At 48.0% G+C, this 19,882-nt stretch overlaps 1 protein-coding gene across 3 annotated transcripts in view; it reads left to right on the top strand.

Moving 5' to 3' along the window:
- The window catches only part of FBXO15 (F-box protein 15), a 39,269-nt gene extending 29,238 nt beyond the window's left edge, over positions 1-10,031 (top strand). For 2 of the 3 annotated variants that reach the window (XM_036884156.2, XM_036884153.2), the window contains 2 exons: positions 3,694-3,818; positions 9,649-10,031. In XM_036884156.2, the coding sequence (XP_036740051.2) occupies positions 3,694-3,818; positions 9,649-9,915 (392 nt within the window). In that variant the 3' untranslated portion in view covers positions 9,916-10,031. The remainder of the gene's footprint in view (positions 1-3,693; positions 3,819-9,648) is intronic. The other variant, XM_036884157.2, reaches the window with a different exon arrangement.
- The last annotated feature ends 9,851 nt before the right edge of the window (positions 10,032-19,882 follow it).

Genomic DNA, 19,882 nt, shown 5'->3' with positions numbered 1-19,882 from the left:
TCCCTGCGTCTGTCTGCTCCTGCCCACTCGAGCCCTGGTGTGGCCCCTTCTCTTTTCCTGTCAGCACCCCAAGCCTGTTTCCCGGCACCTTCCATTCCACCTACAAATATAGTCATGTTTTCTGGTTCAAACATTATTATAAAAGAAAAAGAACACTTCTATACAAGTAATTTTTTTTTTTAGATGAAAGCTACAGAAAACCTAACCTGAAACTGGCTTAGCAGAAAAGAATCATGTTGAAGAATTCAGGGGTAGGTTTTTTTTCAACTGCAGTTTGGTACATGGACTCATTGCCTTTGGGGGACTAGTTATGTATAGACAGCCCTTCTGTCCCTCTTTGTCTCTCATTGATTCTTCTTGCTTCACTGTATTCCGAGTCAGACTTCCTCCTTTGGGGCAGCCCTGGCTAGCTTTAGATGTCACGTCCAAGTGGGAGGTTTCCTTCCCATCTCCCCGCTCCCCACCAGGAACCTCACCGCATGTTCTGGCTCTGGTCAGGCTGTGAATTCACCCCGACCCAGTCATGTAGCCAGGTGAATGGGCTGCTCCCTGTCTGAGCCTGGCTTTACCATGTGAAGCCCGGGGACTGACCTGTATTTCTTAGAGAGTATTAGGATATGCTTAGCAGAAGCAGCAGAATAGGTGTTAGAGAGCCCCAAACAAATAACCATGTGTTCCACATATACCTTTTAACCTCTTGGGAAGGACTAGTCTAGAAAAAGTAATTTATGCTCAAATGGACTGGACTGATAGGAAATTGGTCCAAAGGCATGGAAAATATAATCAGGTCTTGTGAAAATACCAGTCTACAGAAGACTGTAGCTTATTTGAGGAAACAGATCTAACATGTACAAATAATCCAATATGATGAAATTTTCAAGTGTGTGCAGTTGGGGTTTAGAAAAGGAAGAGATTAATGTCGGTTGCAGGGCGTGCCATCAGCCGCAGGGGTGAGTGCTGGAATTCTGAGGGGTTAAACTCCCTCAGGGAGTAGGGGGAGAGGAGGAAGGCCGAGGACACATGTCGGGAGGAAGAAGAGCGGCTGCTGTGACAAGCGAGGGGCCTTTGGAGGAAGTTCGATACAGCTGGTAGCAGCTAACCTTTATTGAGTGCTGCTTTCTTCGTAACTTTTTATTTTTTTGACATAATTTAGAAAAAAATTACAAGACAGTACAAGAACCCCGGCCCTCTCCTTCTGTCTGATCTTTTTCAGCATAGTTTTGCTTTTCAGAACTTCGTATGTATGGGACCCTACAGTGTGCACTCTTTTGTGTCCACATTTTTTCTTTTAGTGAAATGTCTTTGAGTTGCATCTCTACTGTTGCAAGTATTGATCACCATTCCTGTTGATGAGTTGTATTCCCCTGAATGAATAGGCATTTCTCTGCATTTTGGGGGTGCTCTTATATATATTGGTATGTGAAGGTTCAAGTCTCCAGTAACAGAATTGATTCTGAATGATTTAAGCAACACAGGAATTCAATAAGCGTTGTTAGCTCAGAGCAAAGGAACTCAGGTCACCCATGATCTAGTTGTAGGGAGGCTGGGAATGGGCGAGAAGGAGCATGGGCTCACCAATGGAGAAACCACCAAAAACTTTGGGGAGCCAATAAATGATCCCCAGCATATAGTGTCTGCTAAGTTATAGATTTTTTCTGTGGGCGATAATATGAAAGTAAAACTTTATGAGAATTTAAATCTACATTCTAGATTCTCAGCTAGTATTTAAACTAATAAGTGATTATGTGTTTCCCCCTTTTGTATATGTTTTAGATTACTATAACATGGTTTCTAGACAGACCAACATTTGAATCCTGTCTCTGCCACTCAACAGTGCTGTGACCTTGGGCAAGGTACTCTTAGCCCCTCTCTGCATAGTTTTCTTACCTGTGAGTTCAGAAAATTATAATACCTAATTAATAGTATTATGTTAAGGTATTCTTTTAAAGTAATCTTTTAAGCTACTATGCATAATGTGCTTAACACAATGGTGTACAGTAAGTACTAAAAATATTAGCTATTTTATATATACACACTTTCACACATACATTCTGTGTGCAGATTATTTAAATGTAGGAAGGACTTAAGCTTTTTATCTTAAGGATATCAGATATAAATGGCTACAGAAAATTGGTTGAAAGTGCTCTGACCTTTTAAGATACTGCAAATGTTATAGTTGTTCTAGTGTGGGAGAATATTTGGTAATAAAATAACAACAGTCCTTGTTTCCTACAGAGATTTCATGTTCATTAGCTCAGACAATTGCCACTGAGATGTTCTTGGCTGTTGTACTTTGGGGTCCATTTTCTGCAGTGTCCTGAGGACAAGACACATGGAAAATGAGCTCCTGGTTTTCTGTACAGCCCCGTCCGGCTGCCAGCACACATGCCAGCCGGTCGGCGGTCTCTCGATTGTGCACGTGGCCTTGCAGTAACATAGAGCACAGAGAGCCGCATCTGCTCTGTGGAGAATGTCATTACTGCACCTCCTCTGGGGCTTCTCTTCTCACAGATTTCCTCCCTGCTTCCGGCAGACCCTGCGAAGTGGCAGGACAGCTGTTGGCCAGGAAGGGTCAGTGTCATCTGGCACTGGCTCCTGCACCTAGGGAGAGTGGGGAGAAGCAGCACAGTTCTTGCTAATTACTTAGGAGAAGGTGAGGGCTGCCTCTGTCCTTGGAACAGAAGGGCTAAGCAGCACCCTCCTGCAGGGCTGGGAGCCTCTGTCTCTGAGGGCACCTCTCACAGCATGTTGTCGTATCACTTAAGAGGCTGCTGGCGAAGCATTTAATCTTTTGGCTGCACTTAAGTGAGAACACTCTATAGGATCTCTAGAACAGGGCTTTGGCTCCCATGACGCCTTAGCTCTGGTTTGGTTTGTCCTGTGAAATCATCAGCCTAGGGGCAAACAGCATCTGCTCTTCTCCGTTCTTCCTGACCGCTGTGCCCTGTGCACTAATCTCACCTTTGCTCGGGCATCTCTCTCTGAACAAATCCTGCACAAGAGTGAGAGTGCTGTTACGTTGTTGTGTGCGACGGGTTCAGTGGGTGCTGGAGGCTCCCTGACCACAGGTACCTCGGCAAGCAGACCCGTGTGCACTGGGCCCCCACCCCGTGAGGGCCTCTCACTAGGCAAGGCTGCTCTTAGCATTCACCTGGGCCGAGGGGCACCCAGCCTCTGTCTCAAGCTTTTGGTAAATGTGTGCAAAGATTTTCACTTATTTGTAAGCATGTGCAGAGATGTTTGTTTATTAGTCTCCTGCTCACAGACCCCTCCTTTCTATGGGCCTTTCCCTTCTTGCTCCCTCACATTTACTGTCCTTTCTGGGCCATTTCTGTCATCTTTCTTAAGCTCCACAGTTCTGATTTGCCATTTTCATTGCTGTTTGGTTAATCAAATCAGAAGAGCCCTGTCTCCTCAGCAGCCCCCCACCTGTGACAGTGGGTCCAGGTTCTCTCCACGCATCACCTTTGAGATCGCGTTTGCAGAGTTCATGCTCACTTCTCTGTCTCTGAAGCACAGGTGTGCTGCCCCGGCCTCAGGCCAGGCACCTGGATCCCCTGTGCCAGTGTGTCCCTCCACCTGGGGTCTGGCACATAGCTACAAGAGGCATTCTTTAGGGAGCAGCAAAACTGAAGACTCTTGATGTGTCCTGCACTGGTATATAGTAACGCAAAAAATCTTAACTCTTCTCAGGGTACATTGAAAATGGATATGTGAAGCTTGTCGTCATAAGTTTTAAAAATAACACAGAACACATACCCCTTATTGGAAAACTTGGCCTTTTTTGGAGAACTGATGTTTTTGATGGCTATATAAAGGTAATTTGTGTTTTCTTAAAGTAACATGGTTTCTGTATAATAAAAAATGTTTGTTATGTATGTCTTGATACTTCTAAAGTCCTAGATTTGGTCTGGCATCTGAAGATTTATATACATCCTCTTAGCCATTTGCAGGCACCTGATTGCTTTGCCACATGTTTATCGAGTACCTTTTGTTCTCATGGAGTGTGGTGGAGTAGGTGGTAGCACGCAGGAGTGTTTCTGAGCAGTGCTGATTATACCCCTCAACTCCCTCCAAGCCCCTGCTTGTTCTGTAGGGAAAGAGTAGAGCTATAGGTTGGATAAAGCAGCTAGCATTTACTCAACATTTTACTGATTCATATTCCAAGTTACTGTTAAGGTTTCAGATATTTGAACAGTTAAATCAATCTATACCTCTATCAAAAATTAGCCCCAGGATAGGAGAGTTAATTCAATGGTTGGAAATCGCAGGGAAGGGGAGAGGAGGAGGGGGAGGGGGGTGAGAGTCATTTTGACACAGTCTCCTTTTCTTCTGTGATCCTTGTGTCCATGGCTGCCTGTGGTTCTCAGTGGGCTTCATCTTTATTTTGTGGGATCATAGGATGTTTGTATTCAGGGGAACCGGCGGGACCTGTCTCCTGTGAATGCCGGTGCCCTGCAGTAACAAGGCTCTCTGCTGCCTTCCGTGCGCAGACACCTGGTTAGAACTGTTGTGAGCGATGTTGACTGAGACCAAGAGGGCTATTATCATCGGGCATTAAATGCACTTAATTATTGTTAAGCATTATCTCTTGCGGTACTTGCTGTTTGATTTAGTGAGATGTTTTACTAATCCTATTTGTAAATAAATGTTTAAAGTTTGTTAAAGATTATGTCTATCATATACAAAAGGATATTATTTCATGTCTTTAAGAACACAGAACGTTTTTATGGTTTTAGATGTCTTAAAATATGTACCATAATAAAACATTAAAATCCCAATAGACCTTAAGGACTAAGAAATGCAGAATGTAAATGACAGACTTGAAAGGTCAGCATAATTATAAAATAATAATTTGCTCTGTGTTTTCTGCTATTTAGAGCAGAATGAGAGTAGTTAGTTCTTATTGTGGGGGAAAGAAAAATGTAGAAATTACACGAAGAGCCAGAGCTTTTTATTCCAGCTCTGATCACTGGAAACTCAGTCCCCAGTGGGCCCCTGTGGGGCAGGCTGAGCTCCGTGATGGACCAGCCCTAGGCAGTGCCTGCAGCAAATGCAGCGACAGGCTTCTTGCAGCAGCTCTTGTGGGAGCTGCAGGCAGAGCTACAGAAGGAGCCTCAAGCAGTGACTCAGTGGGCCGCCGAGCCAGCGTGATCACGGAGGCAGGTTTCCAGCAAAAGGGCTTGATCTGGAAAAGGACTTTGAGTCCTTGAAGTCAGGCATGGGTTACATGCTCTGTGGTCTGTTTTCTCTATAAATTCCTTCTTCTAGGGGGCTTTGTGGGAAGGTGGGGAGGGACTTCAGAGCTGTGCCCTCCCCCGGGCCAAGGTGGGTGTGGCCAGTGAGCATCTGCTGCTCATAATTTTGGGTTTGGGATCGGTATTAAGGTGTCTTTAGAGTTTCTAAAGAAAAAAGCGAAGGTAAGTGATCTCATATCCCTCGTGTTTACCATGCAAATCAAGAATTTTCCTCCAGCTACTTGATCTGCTTTAAGTATATTGGAAACATAAACTGTGCTTTAAGAAACTGATCTCAAGGAGTTAAAAAACTTCTTACAGTAAGTAAGTGCATATGATACAAAGTTTCTTAGGTACACATAGCTATTAAAAACCAATGAAGAAAAAAATCCCTGCTTCTCCTAAAAACTGTAGGAACACCCTCCCGATACCGTCATTTAACACGCCCAGCGAGCACAGGTCAGTAGGAGCGAGCGTCGCCCGAGTCTGATTCTGGCCACAGGACACTGGTGACGACAGGGAGATAGGGGAGCTGCACTTGCATTGCGTCATCACTGGAAGGGCCGTGTAGTCACGGGCACCGTCCTTGAAGCCCTCCCGCCTTACCGTTCTCGGAAGAATCCCCTCTTCCGCGGGAGCTCGCAGTGTGCTGACCTCCAGCCAATATTTACTGGCACGGCAGGTCAAGTCGAAAGTATCTAGTTTGAGTGCATGGAGTCTAACTTCAACAACTCATAGTTTTACATGGTAGATTATTCAACTTCAAAAATTAAAAGAAAACAAAAAACAAATGTTATCAGCAGATCAGTTTTTCTTTTTTCCCCGAAGTCCGATTATGATATTCAGTACCTGTTAGAGGCGCTGCAGTGGCTGAGGTTAGCAATGAGTCTACACAGGGCGGTCCCTGAGTCACTGAGTCACTGTGTGCATGCAGTTTACCAAGTCCCGAGCAGGCGGTGCGTAGTGCCCTGCAGGCTCCGGCATCGTCCGGGACCAAGCTCAGGCCGTGTTCCTGCCAGAAGCGCTGACTGATGGGGTTCCTCTTGGGATGGCCTTGCTTATACTTGTTCCTTTTCCTCTTTTCTTTCATGTCTTGGCAATTTTTGGTGTTATTTTAATGTAACTTCTAAATCTATATGGAACTTGGCATCGATTTTAATTCAAGCTGGATATTTTAGTATAACTCTGTGGTTCTGTGTTAAGCAAAAATAGAAGAGACTGCTGATGGGCGTATGACAGGTTCCGCATCCTGCTCCCCTCAAAACAATGCCTTGGCCAATTTACTGACAAGCAGTGTGGCGAGCTGGGTGATTAAAGATGAGGCCGCCCATGAGCTCACGCACCCGTGAAGGACTGCCATTTCTGGGTGTGGGCACTGCACGCTCCACAGCATCAGATTTGGACTCTGGCGGAGTTCCTTGGTGAATGTGAATGGGGTACAGTGAGGAAAACTGATTGGCTGCTATAGGGCAGGACAGCTCCCTGACTGCTGAGGTGGAGACATTCTAGAAGTTTGTGCTCAGAGGCTGATTTGGGAAAGGGTAACTGCAGTAGCTCCCCTGAGGAGAAGGTGGGGAGTGAGTGGGAGGAAGGCTTCCGGGAGGTCAGACTGGTTGTTACGGAGAAGGAACCAAATGGGAAAGGAGCCCCACGCAGGGTGGGGGGTGAGGAGCCGGGCTCCAAAGGCAAGGAGCTCTGTGAGGACCGGGGCGCAGCTGGGCCGGAGGAGCCCAGCCCAGCAGAGGCTTTCTGCCCGCCTGGGTCCCGGTGCCCGCGGCTCCACTGTGGACCGTGCTGGCGCTAGAGGTCGGGGGGGCATCAGGAGAGGAGCTGGAACGGCAAGCTGGGGCGGTTCCTGCCGTACCCTACCCCCCGTGGGAGATCACCTGCGTTCTGGGCTAGGGGTCCTGGGAAGTCGTTAAGGGTTTGCTGTGTCCCCTGTGTGCTCGGCTGGTGTACAGGCCCGTGAGGAAGGCGGAGAACGCTAGGCTCTTGGCCCTGGGAGAGCTCGGGGTACAGCCCACAGCTCCTCATGCGGCAGCCGAGGGGCTGCAGGCAGAGACGGGCGCTGGCTGCGGGGCGCAGGACTCGGGAGTGGCACTCCCACCGAGGAGCCCTCGTGCCTCTGGACACTCCTGCGCAGCTCCTCAGGGCCTCCTCCTCCCCCCTTCCTCTGAGCGCGGGGCTCCCCAGGGTCCTCGCCTTCCCCCTGCCCCCCTCCTTGCTGGTGGCTCTAGTCACCGTCTCTAGGCGGAGGGTTTGGTGAGGTTCTCAGCTACAAAGCCGAGACGCTGCTGCCCCAGTAGTTAAGGTCGTGAAGGGGGTGGAGTAAAGAAAGGCTCGGGTTCGCCCGGCTGTTCACCTGCTGAACCTTCTTGGGAATTGCTACGGCCACAGAGCTTCCTCTCTGACGTGGCCACTTCCGGACGATGACAGCGACCCCCTCCTGCTCCCAGCATGGCCCTGATCCCCTGTAGAGTCCAGGGAGGCCGCAGCGAGGAGCGCCCTTCTTGGCCTGTGAGCATGAGGCCCTGTTGTGCCAGATGCACGCGTGTGGTGGCGTGGGCTCCCCTCAGGCTGGCCTGTGCTGTGCCGGGACTGCAAAAGGCAGGAGGAGCGAGGTGCAGCCTCGGATCCCACTCTTCCCCTGGGGTGGCCCTGCTGGGGGGACCCCCCCCGGGGAGGGGAGGGGCTCTCGGCTCTGTCTTGCACTCTCGCTGGCGGGGCTTAGGGCTGTTTCACGCTGGCTGGTCCTTCACTCAGGTCTCCTGTTGCTCACTTATCAAGCCATCTTGCTGGGCTTCTTCTTTCCAACTTTTGGAAAGTTTGTGTTCCTTAAATTTCTCTAACATAGATATTTTTTGAGTCAAGACCCTTTGACCTGATCATCCTCAGGTCCAGATGGTCAGTGCTGTTGGCCAGAGACCTCTGGAGGCGGTGTCTCTGCTGACATCCGTACTGTCGCCATCTCTCTAGGGATCTGTAATAGCTCCATGGGTCTAGAATGGGGCAGACTCCTCTCTCTCAGTTTATGCTGTTATCTACGAGTAAGCGTTTAAATTCCAATTAATAAAACACTAATACACACACAGGACCCAAGTCATGGCAAATAATAAGCTGTATCTGACAAGGTAGGTGTTAGAACATATTAGCCTTGATATACCTCATAGTTTATTGAGGATTAAAATAGTGTATGTAAACTTCTTGGATTCATGTCTGGTACATAGAACATGTTAAAGAATATAGCTTGAGTTGTACACCCATGTTCATAGCAGCAGCATTCACAAGAGCCAAAAGGGGGAAGAAATCCAGATGCCCCTCAGCAGATGAATGGACAAGCACAATGTGGTCTAAGTACAGTGGAGTTTTATTCCACTTTGAGAAGGAAGGAAATTCTAACACATGTGCAACACGGATAAACCTTGAGGATGTTATGCTGCGTGAAATAAGCCTGACACAAAAGGACAAGTGCTGTATGATTCCACTTACCTGAGGTCCCTAGAGTGGTCACACTCACAGAGACAGAAAACAGAGTGGCCGTTCCTGGGGCCTGGGGAGCGAGGAGTGGGCACTACCATCTAATGGGTCCAGAGTTTCAGTTTTGCAAGATGAAAAGAGGTCTGGAGATGGATGGTGGTGATGGTTGCCGACAGTGTGAATTAGCTTAGTGCAGCTGAACTGTACACTTAGAATCGTGAAGATGGTATAGTTTATGTTGCATTTTACCACAATTAAAAAATAAATGTAGAGACATAGCTCATCCATAAGATTAATAATTATCAGTATCTCTGGCCCTGTAGCCTCCCCCTGACTCCAGTCCCCATAGAGTGATGACTGTTCACCTGGCGTTTTAGATTCAGCATGTCTGAAATGGGCCTGTGTCTTTTCCCCAGACCCTCCTCTTCCCTGATGAGAGAGATTAGACGACCTCCTCCTTTACTCAGATACCAGATCACGCTCAGGTTGTCTTGTGAGTCCCTCCTCCCTCTTTCCTCATGTGAGTCACTGCCGCGGATAACAGGGCTGTCACCATCTCCCCTCGTGTGAAGCAGCCACCTCTGCCCTTCTCACAGCTCCCACCGCACCTCATTGCTTGTGTTTATTTATCTGACACACATTTTTTTGCAACAGTTCCTGCGTGCAGGTGGCAGAGGTCCCGTGGTGGACCGAGCTGGCCTGATGTCACGCCCCTGACTGTCTCACTCTCTGCCTGAGTGGTGCAGAGGAATTCCTGGTACCGCCGCCGTGTCTTATACTCTCACGCTGTGTGTGTGCTGCTCCCTCTTCTGGGACATTTGTTCTCTCTTTTCTTCTCCCGCCTTTCACTTAACTCTTACTCATCCTTGATGATGAAAATCAGGTATGATTGGCCACCTGCCATTACACTTATAAATGTTTGTTTGTTTTGTAGAGTTGTTCTATCCTGGACGTAACTCTCTTGGATGCATATGGGAAGCCCTTTTGGTGTTTCAGCTCCCCGGTTTGCATGAGGTCTCCCAGGTCCTCTGACAGCCCTAATTTCCTGGGACAGACATTCAATGTCAACTACATGGACGCAGAAGGAAAAGTGTGTATGGAGCTGGTGTGGATCGAAGAGACCGAAGAATACTTCATTGTCAGCCTGGTTCTTTACCTGAGTGTAGCAAAAGTAAACCATTGGTTTGGGACAAAGTACTAAATATTAGCAGTAGGTGGCAAATTGTTGTTGCTTTTTGTTTATTTTGAACTAACCAGTTTTGTTCTTGGTGTTGGAAGTTAAAAAATAAAACAGTAGTCTGATGCTTTCTTATTTCATATCAGAAATTCTGATTCCTGGGTCATTTTAAAGTTGATGTGTAGAGGATTAAGTTTAATTTTAAAAATCATGAAAATAGCACACCCTAATGAAAATTCATGTAAAATAAAAAAAATTTACTTCTCTTCTGACATTACAGTATAAGAAACAAATTCTACTTAAGCATGTGATTATGTCCTGTGGGGGGGGGGGTCTGTGTCTTGTATAGATGTTTTTTTTTTCTTTGTTGGCTAGAACCCCAAACAAGAATATATATTTAAATATGAACTTGATGGTATACATTAAAATGAGAAAGTGCTTTATCATGGCATTCAGCAGCCACATTAGTACTTAATAAAGCAAAGTGGGCAAGTGCCTACCTCACAAGGGAAGATGCATGTGAAGTCAACAGAAGAAACTCATTGCCTAAAAGAGCCAAGTGTGGTGCAAGTGTCGGTAAGGCCGAGCTCCACACTGATGGGGACAGGGGGGCGGATTAGTGGTGAGCACTCCCTCGGCAGAAACATTTGAAGAGAATCGACAGATGTTGGGGCTTCAAATAGAGGTGACATGTGTCTAAGCATATATCTTTTTTAGGGATTTGGTTCTAAATTTGCTTTAGCCTGTATTGATTCTTCTGATCACGTTTCTGTCTCCCGCTGAGAGCTACTGTCAGAAGTGACGTTGGAGACACCGAGGTGCTCCTGCCGGGGCTCACGTGGTCAGACTTGCTTCCTCTGTATCTTCCACTCCTGTATGGAAGTATCTGATGAGTTTTCTCTTTTGAGGAGTGTGTGCATGTAGGATAAAGAGCTTGAAGACAGTAATAAAGATTTGGGACAGATATTAGGTTCTTGCCCAAAGCGCTGGGAGAGTAAAAAGGTAAAAAGGGTCCCTGCCTGACGCCTTCCTTGCCCTCCCAGCCCCCTAGGCCTTGGCCAGAGCCCTGGGGAGGGGAGGAATTGGCAGGCTGCCAGATGCTGAGAATGTGTTGCTGCACTGAATCACTGAAGAAGGGATGTAGAGCACCTGGTCCACCCAGGCGAGACTGGGGGATGCAGGCAGCGGCTTGAGAAGCAGGAGGTGGAAGCCATGTGTCACCTGCAAGACTGGATTGGAAAACAGCCGCTAAACAACGTGTAGTGAGTTGAACTCACTGAGTTAAAAGGAGGGCCTAGATGTCCTGCAAATCTTGGAAATGAGGTAGAGCCAGAGAAAGCACTGTTCTCTTTACACATTGAACGGTATTTGGATGGAACCAGAAGCCATGTCCTCCTGTGATGGGCGTCCAGTGGAGACAGCAGTGGCTGGGCTTGTTCCTGGAGTTCTTGTCCCTGCTGAACTGGATGTGTGCTTACCATCCGTCTTCCACCGCGCTGCCGGTCCTGGGAGCTGGCCTGTGCTGTCTGGCTGATAGCTCTGTCTCTAGCTCTTCACAGCATGCCAGGCTCATAAGCAGCACTCAACGTTCAATCGATGGAAACCGTTATTAGGAATGTACCCACCGCTCTGGGAGCTTGGACGAGGCGGGGATAAATTCTGCCTCGAGGCTTGGGAGCCTTTTGCACCTGCGTTAGCTTGTGAGGGAAAGTCTATCAGGTGGTGCTGGGGGCGGACAAGTGAGGCAGAGGAGGGGCACCCACAGGGGCACGGCGTTCGTGCCTCACAGGAGCAGTGTGCTCAGGCCACACGGCATCAGCAAGACTTATCTCTGCCACCTGCCCTGTCATTGTCTGGGATAATCAGCTTTTTAAAACTTTCTTATATTTGCCTCTATTTGCAAATAATATTCTTCTGTGGTTGTTTCTGGATTGTCAGTTCTGGATGTCTGTTGACTTGCACAGATCTTTTACACCAGCCACCTCCTCTCTTGCAGCATTATACCAAATGCTGAAATTTTACATAAGTTGTCATGGTGTGTTGTTCTGACTGTGGCACTGTTCCCTGCAGAGTCACATTGGGCACTAGGCCGCTCTTTTACAACTTCCTATTTTCCTTGGGTGAGTTATCACCTTCCCTTTTTATTTGCATGGTTTTCAAGGAACTTAAAATTTTTCCTTGGAATTCTGTTCAATCTTTCATATGTTGGTAAACTTTTCCAGTGTTTTTTTTTTCTTAAATGCTTAACCATACCAAATTATGAATTATATTTTTTCCCGCCAGGTTATTTCATTTTCAGAGTTCTGCCTCTATTTGCTTTAAAATTCCTCTTCCTAGCCCTACTGGACAGCTGGCATTGTGGGAAGATGCCTGTGTGAGTCCTGTTTTATGGAATCTTGTTTTCCTCTTTATTGATTTATATATATATTTTTTCCAGTGATACTCATCACTGCGTAGCTTTCTAAGAAAGGTGACATGGATCCATTTTGGGTCTATGAATTTCTGAAAATGTCTCTGATGCATAATTTCATTTGGTACAAATTGCAGGGTGAAAAAGACATAGACTTTTTCTCATGAATATTCATCCGAGTATTATTGTTTGGGTATAAGGCCATTTTTGTTATTCTTTGTATGAGACCTGTTCTCTTTTTCTCTTCTCTCTGGAAACTTTTAGAATCTACTCTGCTTTCTTATTTTGAAATTTCAAGATCTTGCACCTGGAGTAAGTAATTTTCATTCACCGTGGGCCATTTTAACCAAGGGATTTGGGTACTTAAGATCTGGATTGAGGAAAAAACTGTCAACATTTTCTCCTGTCTTTTTCTGTGATTTGTACTAATCAGCTGTCATCCTTTCTGGATTGATCTCCTCAAGTCTCTGTCTTCTCCATCCTCTGTCGTCTTCTAGAATATTGCCTCAGTTTTGTTTTTCAATGCTTCCATTCAGTTTTCTTCTTTATTTTGATCATCAGGTTTTTACTTTATAAGAATTCTTTTTCTACTTCCTTATAAGAACATTCTGTATCCATTTCATAAAAGCAGCATTTTCTCTCAAACAGGGTTTGGCAAACTTTCTGCAAAGGGCCCAGTGATCGTTTGGCTTTTGTGGGCATCTGGTGTCGGTCGCATCTGCTCAGCTGTGCCGTCCCAGCGTGGAATCAGAGATAGGCAATACACTAATGCGTGGGCCTGATCATGTTCCAAAGCCTCTTTATTTAGTAAAACAGGTGGCAGGCTGGATCCTGCACGGAGTCTCTAAGGTTATTGATGGCAGTTTTCAAAACACTTTTCATCTTCACCAATTTGGTGACAGTATGCTGAGAAACTAGATATTGCCAGGCCTCTGAGTGCCCTGCCACAAGACGCTGTGACAAAGGGAAGATGAGGAGGCTCACGGCGGAGGGGCACTATGACCCCGTGCTCTGCCACCACGAGGCCGTCTCACTGCGCCAGGCCACCGGGCCCCACGGCTCCTGCGTGTGAGCTCCTCATCCCCCTCGGGCTCAGAAACATCCTGCTCGGCCACCGTTTTATAAGATTTAAATGTTCCACACACTCAGATAGAAGAAGGGCAGTTTGGAGTGGGGGAAGGCTGCTAGGCAGGGCCATGCAAAGGGCTATACCCAGGGATGTGGTGACAGAAAGATACACGTGTGTGAGGTGGGGTGGGGTTAGTTAGGTTTTGAAAGCTTCCTGCGGATTGGAAACTGAATCATCACCAGCACAGGGTGTGTCCCTGGATGTCTGGTGCCTGACCCCAGGGCCCTTTAGGACAGATGTATAGTGATCCCAGAGGGTGGGTGGGGTGTGGACTTAATCAGCTGCTCAAGAAGAGGCTGATCTGCCTCTAGCCTCACGATTGGCTCAAGGCAGCATTACACTCCCCCCAAACAAAACAAGCAGGTTACAGCCCCTCCTCCGCAGGGATGCCCTCCCCCCCTCCTCAGGCTGAGTCCCTAGCCCCACCCACTGCAGGTGTCTGTTTTGCTCTACCCTACTTCAGGCCTGTGGGAATCAACAGTGCTGGAGGGGAGACATTTCTCAAGGGTTGAAATGCCACCACTGTGTTAGGTCTTTGTGTCACAGATGTCCACAGATTATGCCCAATATAACTAATAGCCCTTTTGGGGGCTGGCCATTTTAGGATTGTATGTATTGAAATTAAGTTCTCACACATAAGATAAAAGCATTTACTAATCATGCTCCTTTGAGAGGAAGCCTTTTGTCTGCAAAGCAAGAGGAGTTATTATGCTGGGGTATTTTAAACAGCAGAGGAAGGAGGCTCATTGCGTTGAATTAATTCAAGTAACAGGTGCAAACTTAGTTATGCAGTTGGCAAAGGAAACAAGTGCAAGTTGCACACAGAGACATACCTGCCACTGGTGTAAGGTAAAAGGGACATGTTTTTGTTTCTAGTATATTCCAGATCTAATATCTTGCCTGATTAAAATTAGACTGAAGGTCTGACCAGCTATGTAAAGATGATGATTATATGTGACTTAATATACTCTTTTATTGTCATTAACATCTCTTTTTAAATCTAGTGATTAAGGTGCTGCAGAAAGAAATGTTCACACCAGAAAATCACTGTGTAGAATACTTTCCCAATGCTTGTAATGTAAAGAAACACATCTTTAAAAAGCTGGATGTAAAAGTGTGGGTCCTATGCACCAGGATATGTTTTGTATGTGGGATAATATGACATCCAACTTCAGCACAGGACGTCTTTTGTGGTCTCCTGTGGCTTTAAGGAGTCACAAGTGGATTTTTCTGTGGGCTCCCACTAGGCAAGTCTTGGGCCGCACAGGGAGAGAAAGGGGGACAGTAGGCCCCCCGGAGAAATGAACTGCCATGAAGGAATGTCCTACATGAATGTAGGAGTGGATGAACAGAGTAAAGCACCATTATAATGCGTGAACATACGTAAAGCACCTTCGGGAGTGGCTGAACGGAACATCTCCCATGCTCACGGCTGTGGGCCCACCAGGCTGCCAGGGAAGGTTGAACAAACAAGGCTGGTCTGGGGCCAAATGGGGCTAAAGGGACAGCTATAAATGGTGGCAGGCCTTGCCCGTAGAAAACAGGAGAAACAAGCATCCTCAGGCAGTGACTTGGGCCCACTCATCCATCATTTCAGATGTACATAAAATTATGTTTTGTTTCTGAAAATGGTATGCAGGGGTGGGGGTGTGTTCTGAGAAGTGTTTGTTGGTTGGCATTTGCCTGTGGAATGGCAGGTTTTTGAGTCTGGAACTGGCTCAGCCCCAGCCTAGACAGCTGGCCTAGTTAACCCCCTCACGTTCCCTGCTGGCCTCGGGGGGTTCTAAAACGAACTCCGGGAATTGGCCTAAAGGCAAATGTGTATTTAGTCACTGACATACAGTCGTATGATTGAGTCACAGTGAAGTGGATATGAAAATACTTTCCTTTTTGTATGTCTAATTCAGAAATGTGTCCATGGACCTGAGATGTCATGGACATACTGATTTCTTGCCTTTTAGTGCCTAAGAAACTGCTGTTGTCATGAAATAAGATACTAAGTGGTATCTCATGATTTATAAACGCAACCCACTCATTTTTCCAGAACAAGATACTTTCTTTCTGTAGTAGATTCTGCTGACCACTTCTACAGCTGGATTGGTAATTCACACTCTTACTCATTCTGCTTCAGTGGAATGAATGGTCACACCAGACGTTTGTCTCTGAAGCCGCCCCCTGAGATGCCTGTGCTGAGGCTGTTTACTACGCGCCCTGTGCGCAGCGACCATGGGTCTGTGTGACGCCAGCCGAAAACTGGCCTCTCCGCTCTTTCACAAGGAGATCAACTAGGGTACATTTATTACTATTTTTAAAAGAGATTCTCAAAGCTGTGTAGGGAAAAGTCCCCAACTGGCGAAACTTTGTTTTGTGGAGCGGCAAAATAGCCTTCCCCCACGGGTGTCAGGAAGAGGTTTAATGTTTCCTTCCAGAGGCAGAGAGCGCAATGTAATCTCATGGATTTACGTTACCATTCACATTTATTCCTCAAGGGTGTTATTAAATTAGGAAGTATAGCCATGCATTTTAATCACTATGATTTATGTTAAAAACCTAATAGCAACAGAGAGCATTACTTCTGTGGCGTCACCTCCCCCCCAGGCTACAGGCAGAGGGGCCACAAGGGAACTGGTCCCTTCATGCTCTCCAGGGCCTGGAATCCTAGGCCTGTGTGGAGAGTCGGCTGTAGCTCATAGGGCAGAATACGGAGGATTGCCCTCAGTTCTCCGAAGCAGGCCGGACTCTGCGAATGTGGTGGATGATTGGGTGGCGGATGGATGTAAGCTCGTCGCGTAAGGCTTTAGCAAGAGCTCTGGGCTTCCGGTGTGTAAATCCTCCTCAGTTCAGCAAACACTTCAGGTTTAAGTTGCAAGTTCTTGCTTCAACACCACAGGACTCATTCTAATTCGCAGTTAGGAAAACTGTTTCCTTTTCCCAATGACCAGTGTCCCTAAGAATGAAATTCGGCAGATATTTATTGTACACCTGCTCAGCACAGGCACTGATCAGGTTACTGTGGACACGTGAAAAGATAGGCGCATTGAGAAAACATGCCCAGGTCCAGAAGGCACGCCAGGCCCGCTCCGTGTGCCGTGGGGACGCAGATGAGGTCCGGCTGGGTAGTGGAGAGAAATATGTCTGGGTGGGGAGAAAAGCATAAGAAAGGGCCTAGAGGGAGGAAATAAAATGGAAAAATGTGTGAAAAACCAGTGTTTCCTTTTCCACATTCGGTAGACCTGTTTTTCACATCGAGAGCATGGCAGTTTATCCCAGAGCACAGCAGCGACGGAAAATACTGAGCAAGGGTGGACCAAGGGAGAGTGGGAGACAGGAGAAGGGATGGGGAAGGGGTGTGTGGGGGGAAATGGAGAGAAGGGGAGGGGGGCCGGGGGCAGAGCCTCAGAGCCCAGGCGGTAGGGAGGCAAAGTCTTGTGTGAGGCAGGTGGCAACCCCAAGGTCTGGGGCTTTCCCCTTTGCATAAAATGGAGTAAAGTGTCTAATATCCTTGTTCAAGGTCTTCAGCTCATTGGAGGGCAGTATTATTAGAAGCTGCCAATAATCTCGGGCAGTTCACACGTTCGTGGATGTGCACTGCTGGCGCAGCGGCTACGTCACCTGCTGCTCATGTCCACTGGGAGGTTTTCGCAGATGCTGTAAACACTGGGGTGTGTAGGAAGCGGTGCTCGTGCTGAGTTCCTGGCCACAGGCAGCGATGTCCACGCCCAGCAGTGCAGGTGGGCACAGTTTTGGGAAATAATAGTGAAAGAGTTTGTATTTTATGTAGCTTGTTATCATTAATTTTTCTAGATTAGTATCTTATAGCATCCAGTTTAATTGATGTCACATATGACAGGCCTCAAATCATGTTTTCCTTTTGTAACTGACCCCAAATATGTATGCTTCATGATATAGGCCATGCAGCTGCCCCTGTGTAGAGTGAAAACATGTTTTTATGGAAAAGTCCAGTGTTCTGTCTTCTCAGGGAGGCCTGAAAGGGATGTGTATGGGGTGTGGTCTAGGAGGCTTCCTGCTTCGAGGCCCTTGCCTGACTGTAAAAGCTGGTGCAGACTAAATTCAGATCCAACATCTGCCATTCCTTGGCTGTGGGAGCTTGGGCAGGTTTCTTAACCTCTCTGTGTCTCTGTTTGCTCATACCCGAAAAGTGGAGGTGGATTCTACTGTGGGTCAAGGTGACTCAGAGCTGGGCGGGGCTGGTGTGACCAAGGTCAGTTTCTTACTGGAGTCTTGGAGGGAAGACAGGGCAGGCGTCTGCTGGTGAAGTTTTCACCTTTTAAACACTGTGACCTTAGATTTAGCTTCATCACTGCCGTGCTTCGAACTGACCTGAGCTGGGAAGGAGCTGAAAGACAACAGTCGTGGGGGTCCCCAAGGTGTCAAGGCTCCCACATGAGCTGAGGTTCTATTGCGAGTAGCTCAACCACCTCTTCTAAGCTGATTTTGAGAGGCTTACTGGTTTAGAACTTTTTTTAAAAAGCAGGTGTTGGAAGGAGTGGGTGCTGCCCCACGCCAGCCCAGCCCCACCCCTGCCTGCTGGGCAGCCCCAGGTGTGTTCTGAAAATCCCACACAGCTGTCCTGAAATACAGATTCCGGCTCAGTAGATCTGGGGAGGGCTCTGCGATTCCGTGAGTCTAAGCAGCTTGCAGGGGGCCACGCTGGCTTTGCTTTGCATATGGAGGCCTAAGCAGAGGGCAGGGCAGGGCAACTGTGCCCCAAACTTACAGGCCCGTGCTCTTGCCCCTTTCGTGTTCCTGCCTCAGGCACAGAGAGTCCACCACGTTTTTCCACTTCCTCTGCTCAGCTGAGCCCTGTAAGTTGGGACAGGATGTTTCAGACCTGGCTGTTTGCACCCTTGAGCCTGGTGATAAGACTGGGGAGGGAGGAGGGAGGGCCCACAACCCCCCCCCCCCCCACCCAACTGCTGGGCCTCTAGGCCGCCGTCTGGTTCAGCCCCAACCTCCTTGCTTGCCGTGCGTGTCTGCAGCAGTTCCTAACAGTTCCGCTTCCTACCGAGGGAGAAGTGCCTGTCCTATTTTCAGGGTTTTTCAGGAAAGCTGGGAATAGAGATTATACCTCCTAGCATAATTCTTCAACTAATTTCTTGTTTGGGTTGGGGAAGCAATGTCATTCAATGATTAAGTATTACATATAAACATGATGTATTAAATATTTGTCAAACTCAGATTTCTTTATAATTATGCCAATAACTCCCAGTGACCTTCAAGTTAGGGATTCTGTCTCACACATCAGATTTCCCCAGTGCTGAATTTCATTATCTTTAGTAGCTGCTCAAAAACCATTTGTTGACTTCAGTTACTTCAAAATTGATTTGACATGACCCTCTAGCTGTGTGGTCTCTGGGCTGAGATCTATGCTGGAACTGTGTGTTTTCTGCCTCTGCTGGGATTTGGGCCCCTGGGAATTGGCAGTCTTAGACTGGACTGTCTTCTCTGATGCTGGTCCTCAAATCTCCACACAAGTGAGGTCTGTGGTGGGCAGTCCTGTGTATCACGCTGGCCTGCCTGAAAGGAATTTGTAGATGTGGTTTCCACCTGCGGTCAGCTGACTGTAGGTAAAGGAGATCACCCCTGAGCATCTGGGTGGGCCTCATCTGTGCCGTAAGAGTAAAAGCTGAGGTTTCCCGGAAAAGAAGGAATTCTGCCTCAAGACTGCTGCTTCCTGCGTGAGTTTCCGGTCTGCGGGCCTGCCCTGCGGCTTTGGCCTGACCAGTCCCACAAAGGGAGTGAGCCGGGGTCGCCCACTGCCCGCTGGCAGGCCCTCTCCTTCCCCTGCTCCTCGCTCCTTCTTGTTGCTTAGTGCCCATGCCACGTCCCTGCAGCCTCTCGCTCGGACACGCCCCTCCCGAGGCCCGTCCATGCCCCAGAACTGCCCTGCTAGGCCAGAACCACTTTCCCCACCCAAGAGGGCCTCGGGACGGTGTTAGGGGACATGCGTCTGATTAGGGTAGGGGTTCTTCCAGCCTGGCTCACAACTGAATCAGGGAGCTTGGGAAGTGCAGAGTGCTGGGCCGCAGAACTCATGCTGATTCCGAACACCTGGTGGGCAGCCATGGCGTCTGCGCTTCCTGAGGGCTCCTGGCTGAAGCGGAGGCTGCTCCGGGAACCCCACGCTGAGAATCCCTGGCCAGCCTCCAGGCAGCTGCTCATAGCTGACCACCCAGCAGCGTGTCAGGAAGCAAAGCAGAGGAGACGTATTGAGGACAACCTTACGTCCTAAGAGTTAGGAAAGAACTCTTTCTTCATTGAAATGTAGAGGGGAGGGAGCGTCACGGTCAGGAAGATGGGAGGTGCGGGGGCAGTGGGGAGCCCGGCGTGGACGGGCTCTAGGGGGGCCTGGAAAGGAGCAGCAGAACCTGGGACAAGATGGTCTGTGCTCTGGGGCAGGGCTGGCAGGTGCTTTTGTTCACTGTGATGTC

Source organism: Manis pentadactyla, chromosome 6 (genome assembly GCF_030020395.1).
Source record: "Manis pentadactyla isolate mManPen7 chromosome 6, mManPen7.hap1, whole genome shotgun sequence".
NCBI classification, from domain to species: Eukaryota; Metazoa; Chordata; class Mammalia; order Pholidota; family Manidae; genus Manis; species Manis pentadactyla.
This window is presented reverse-complemented; position numbering and strand designations above follow the sequence as displayed.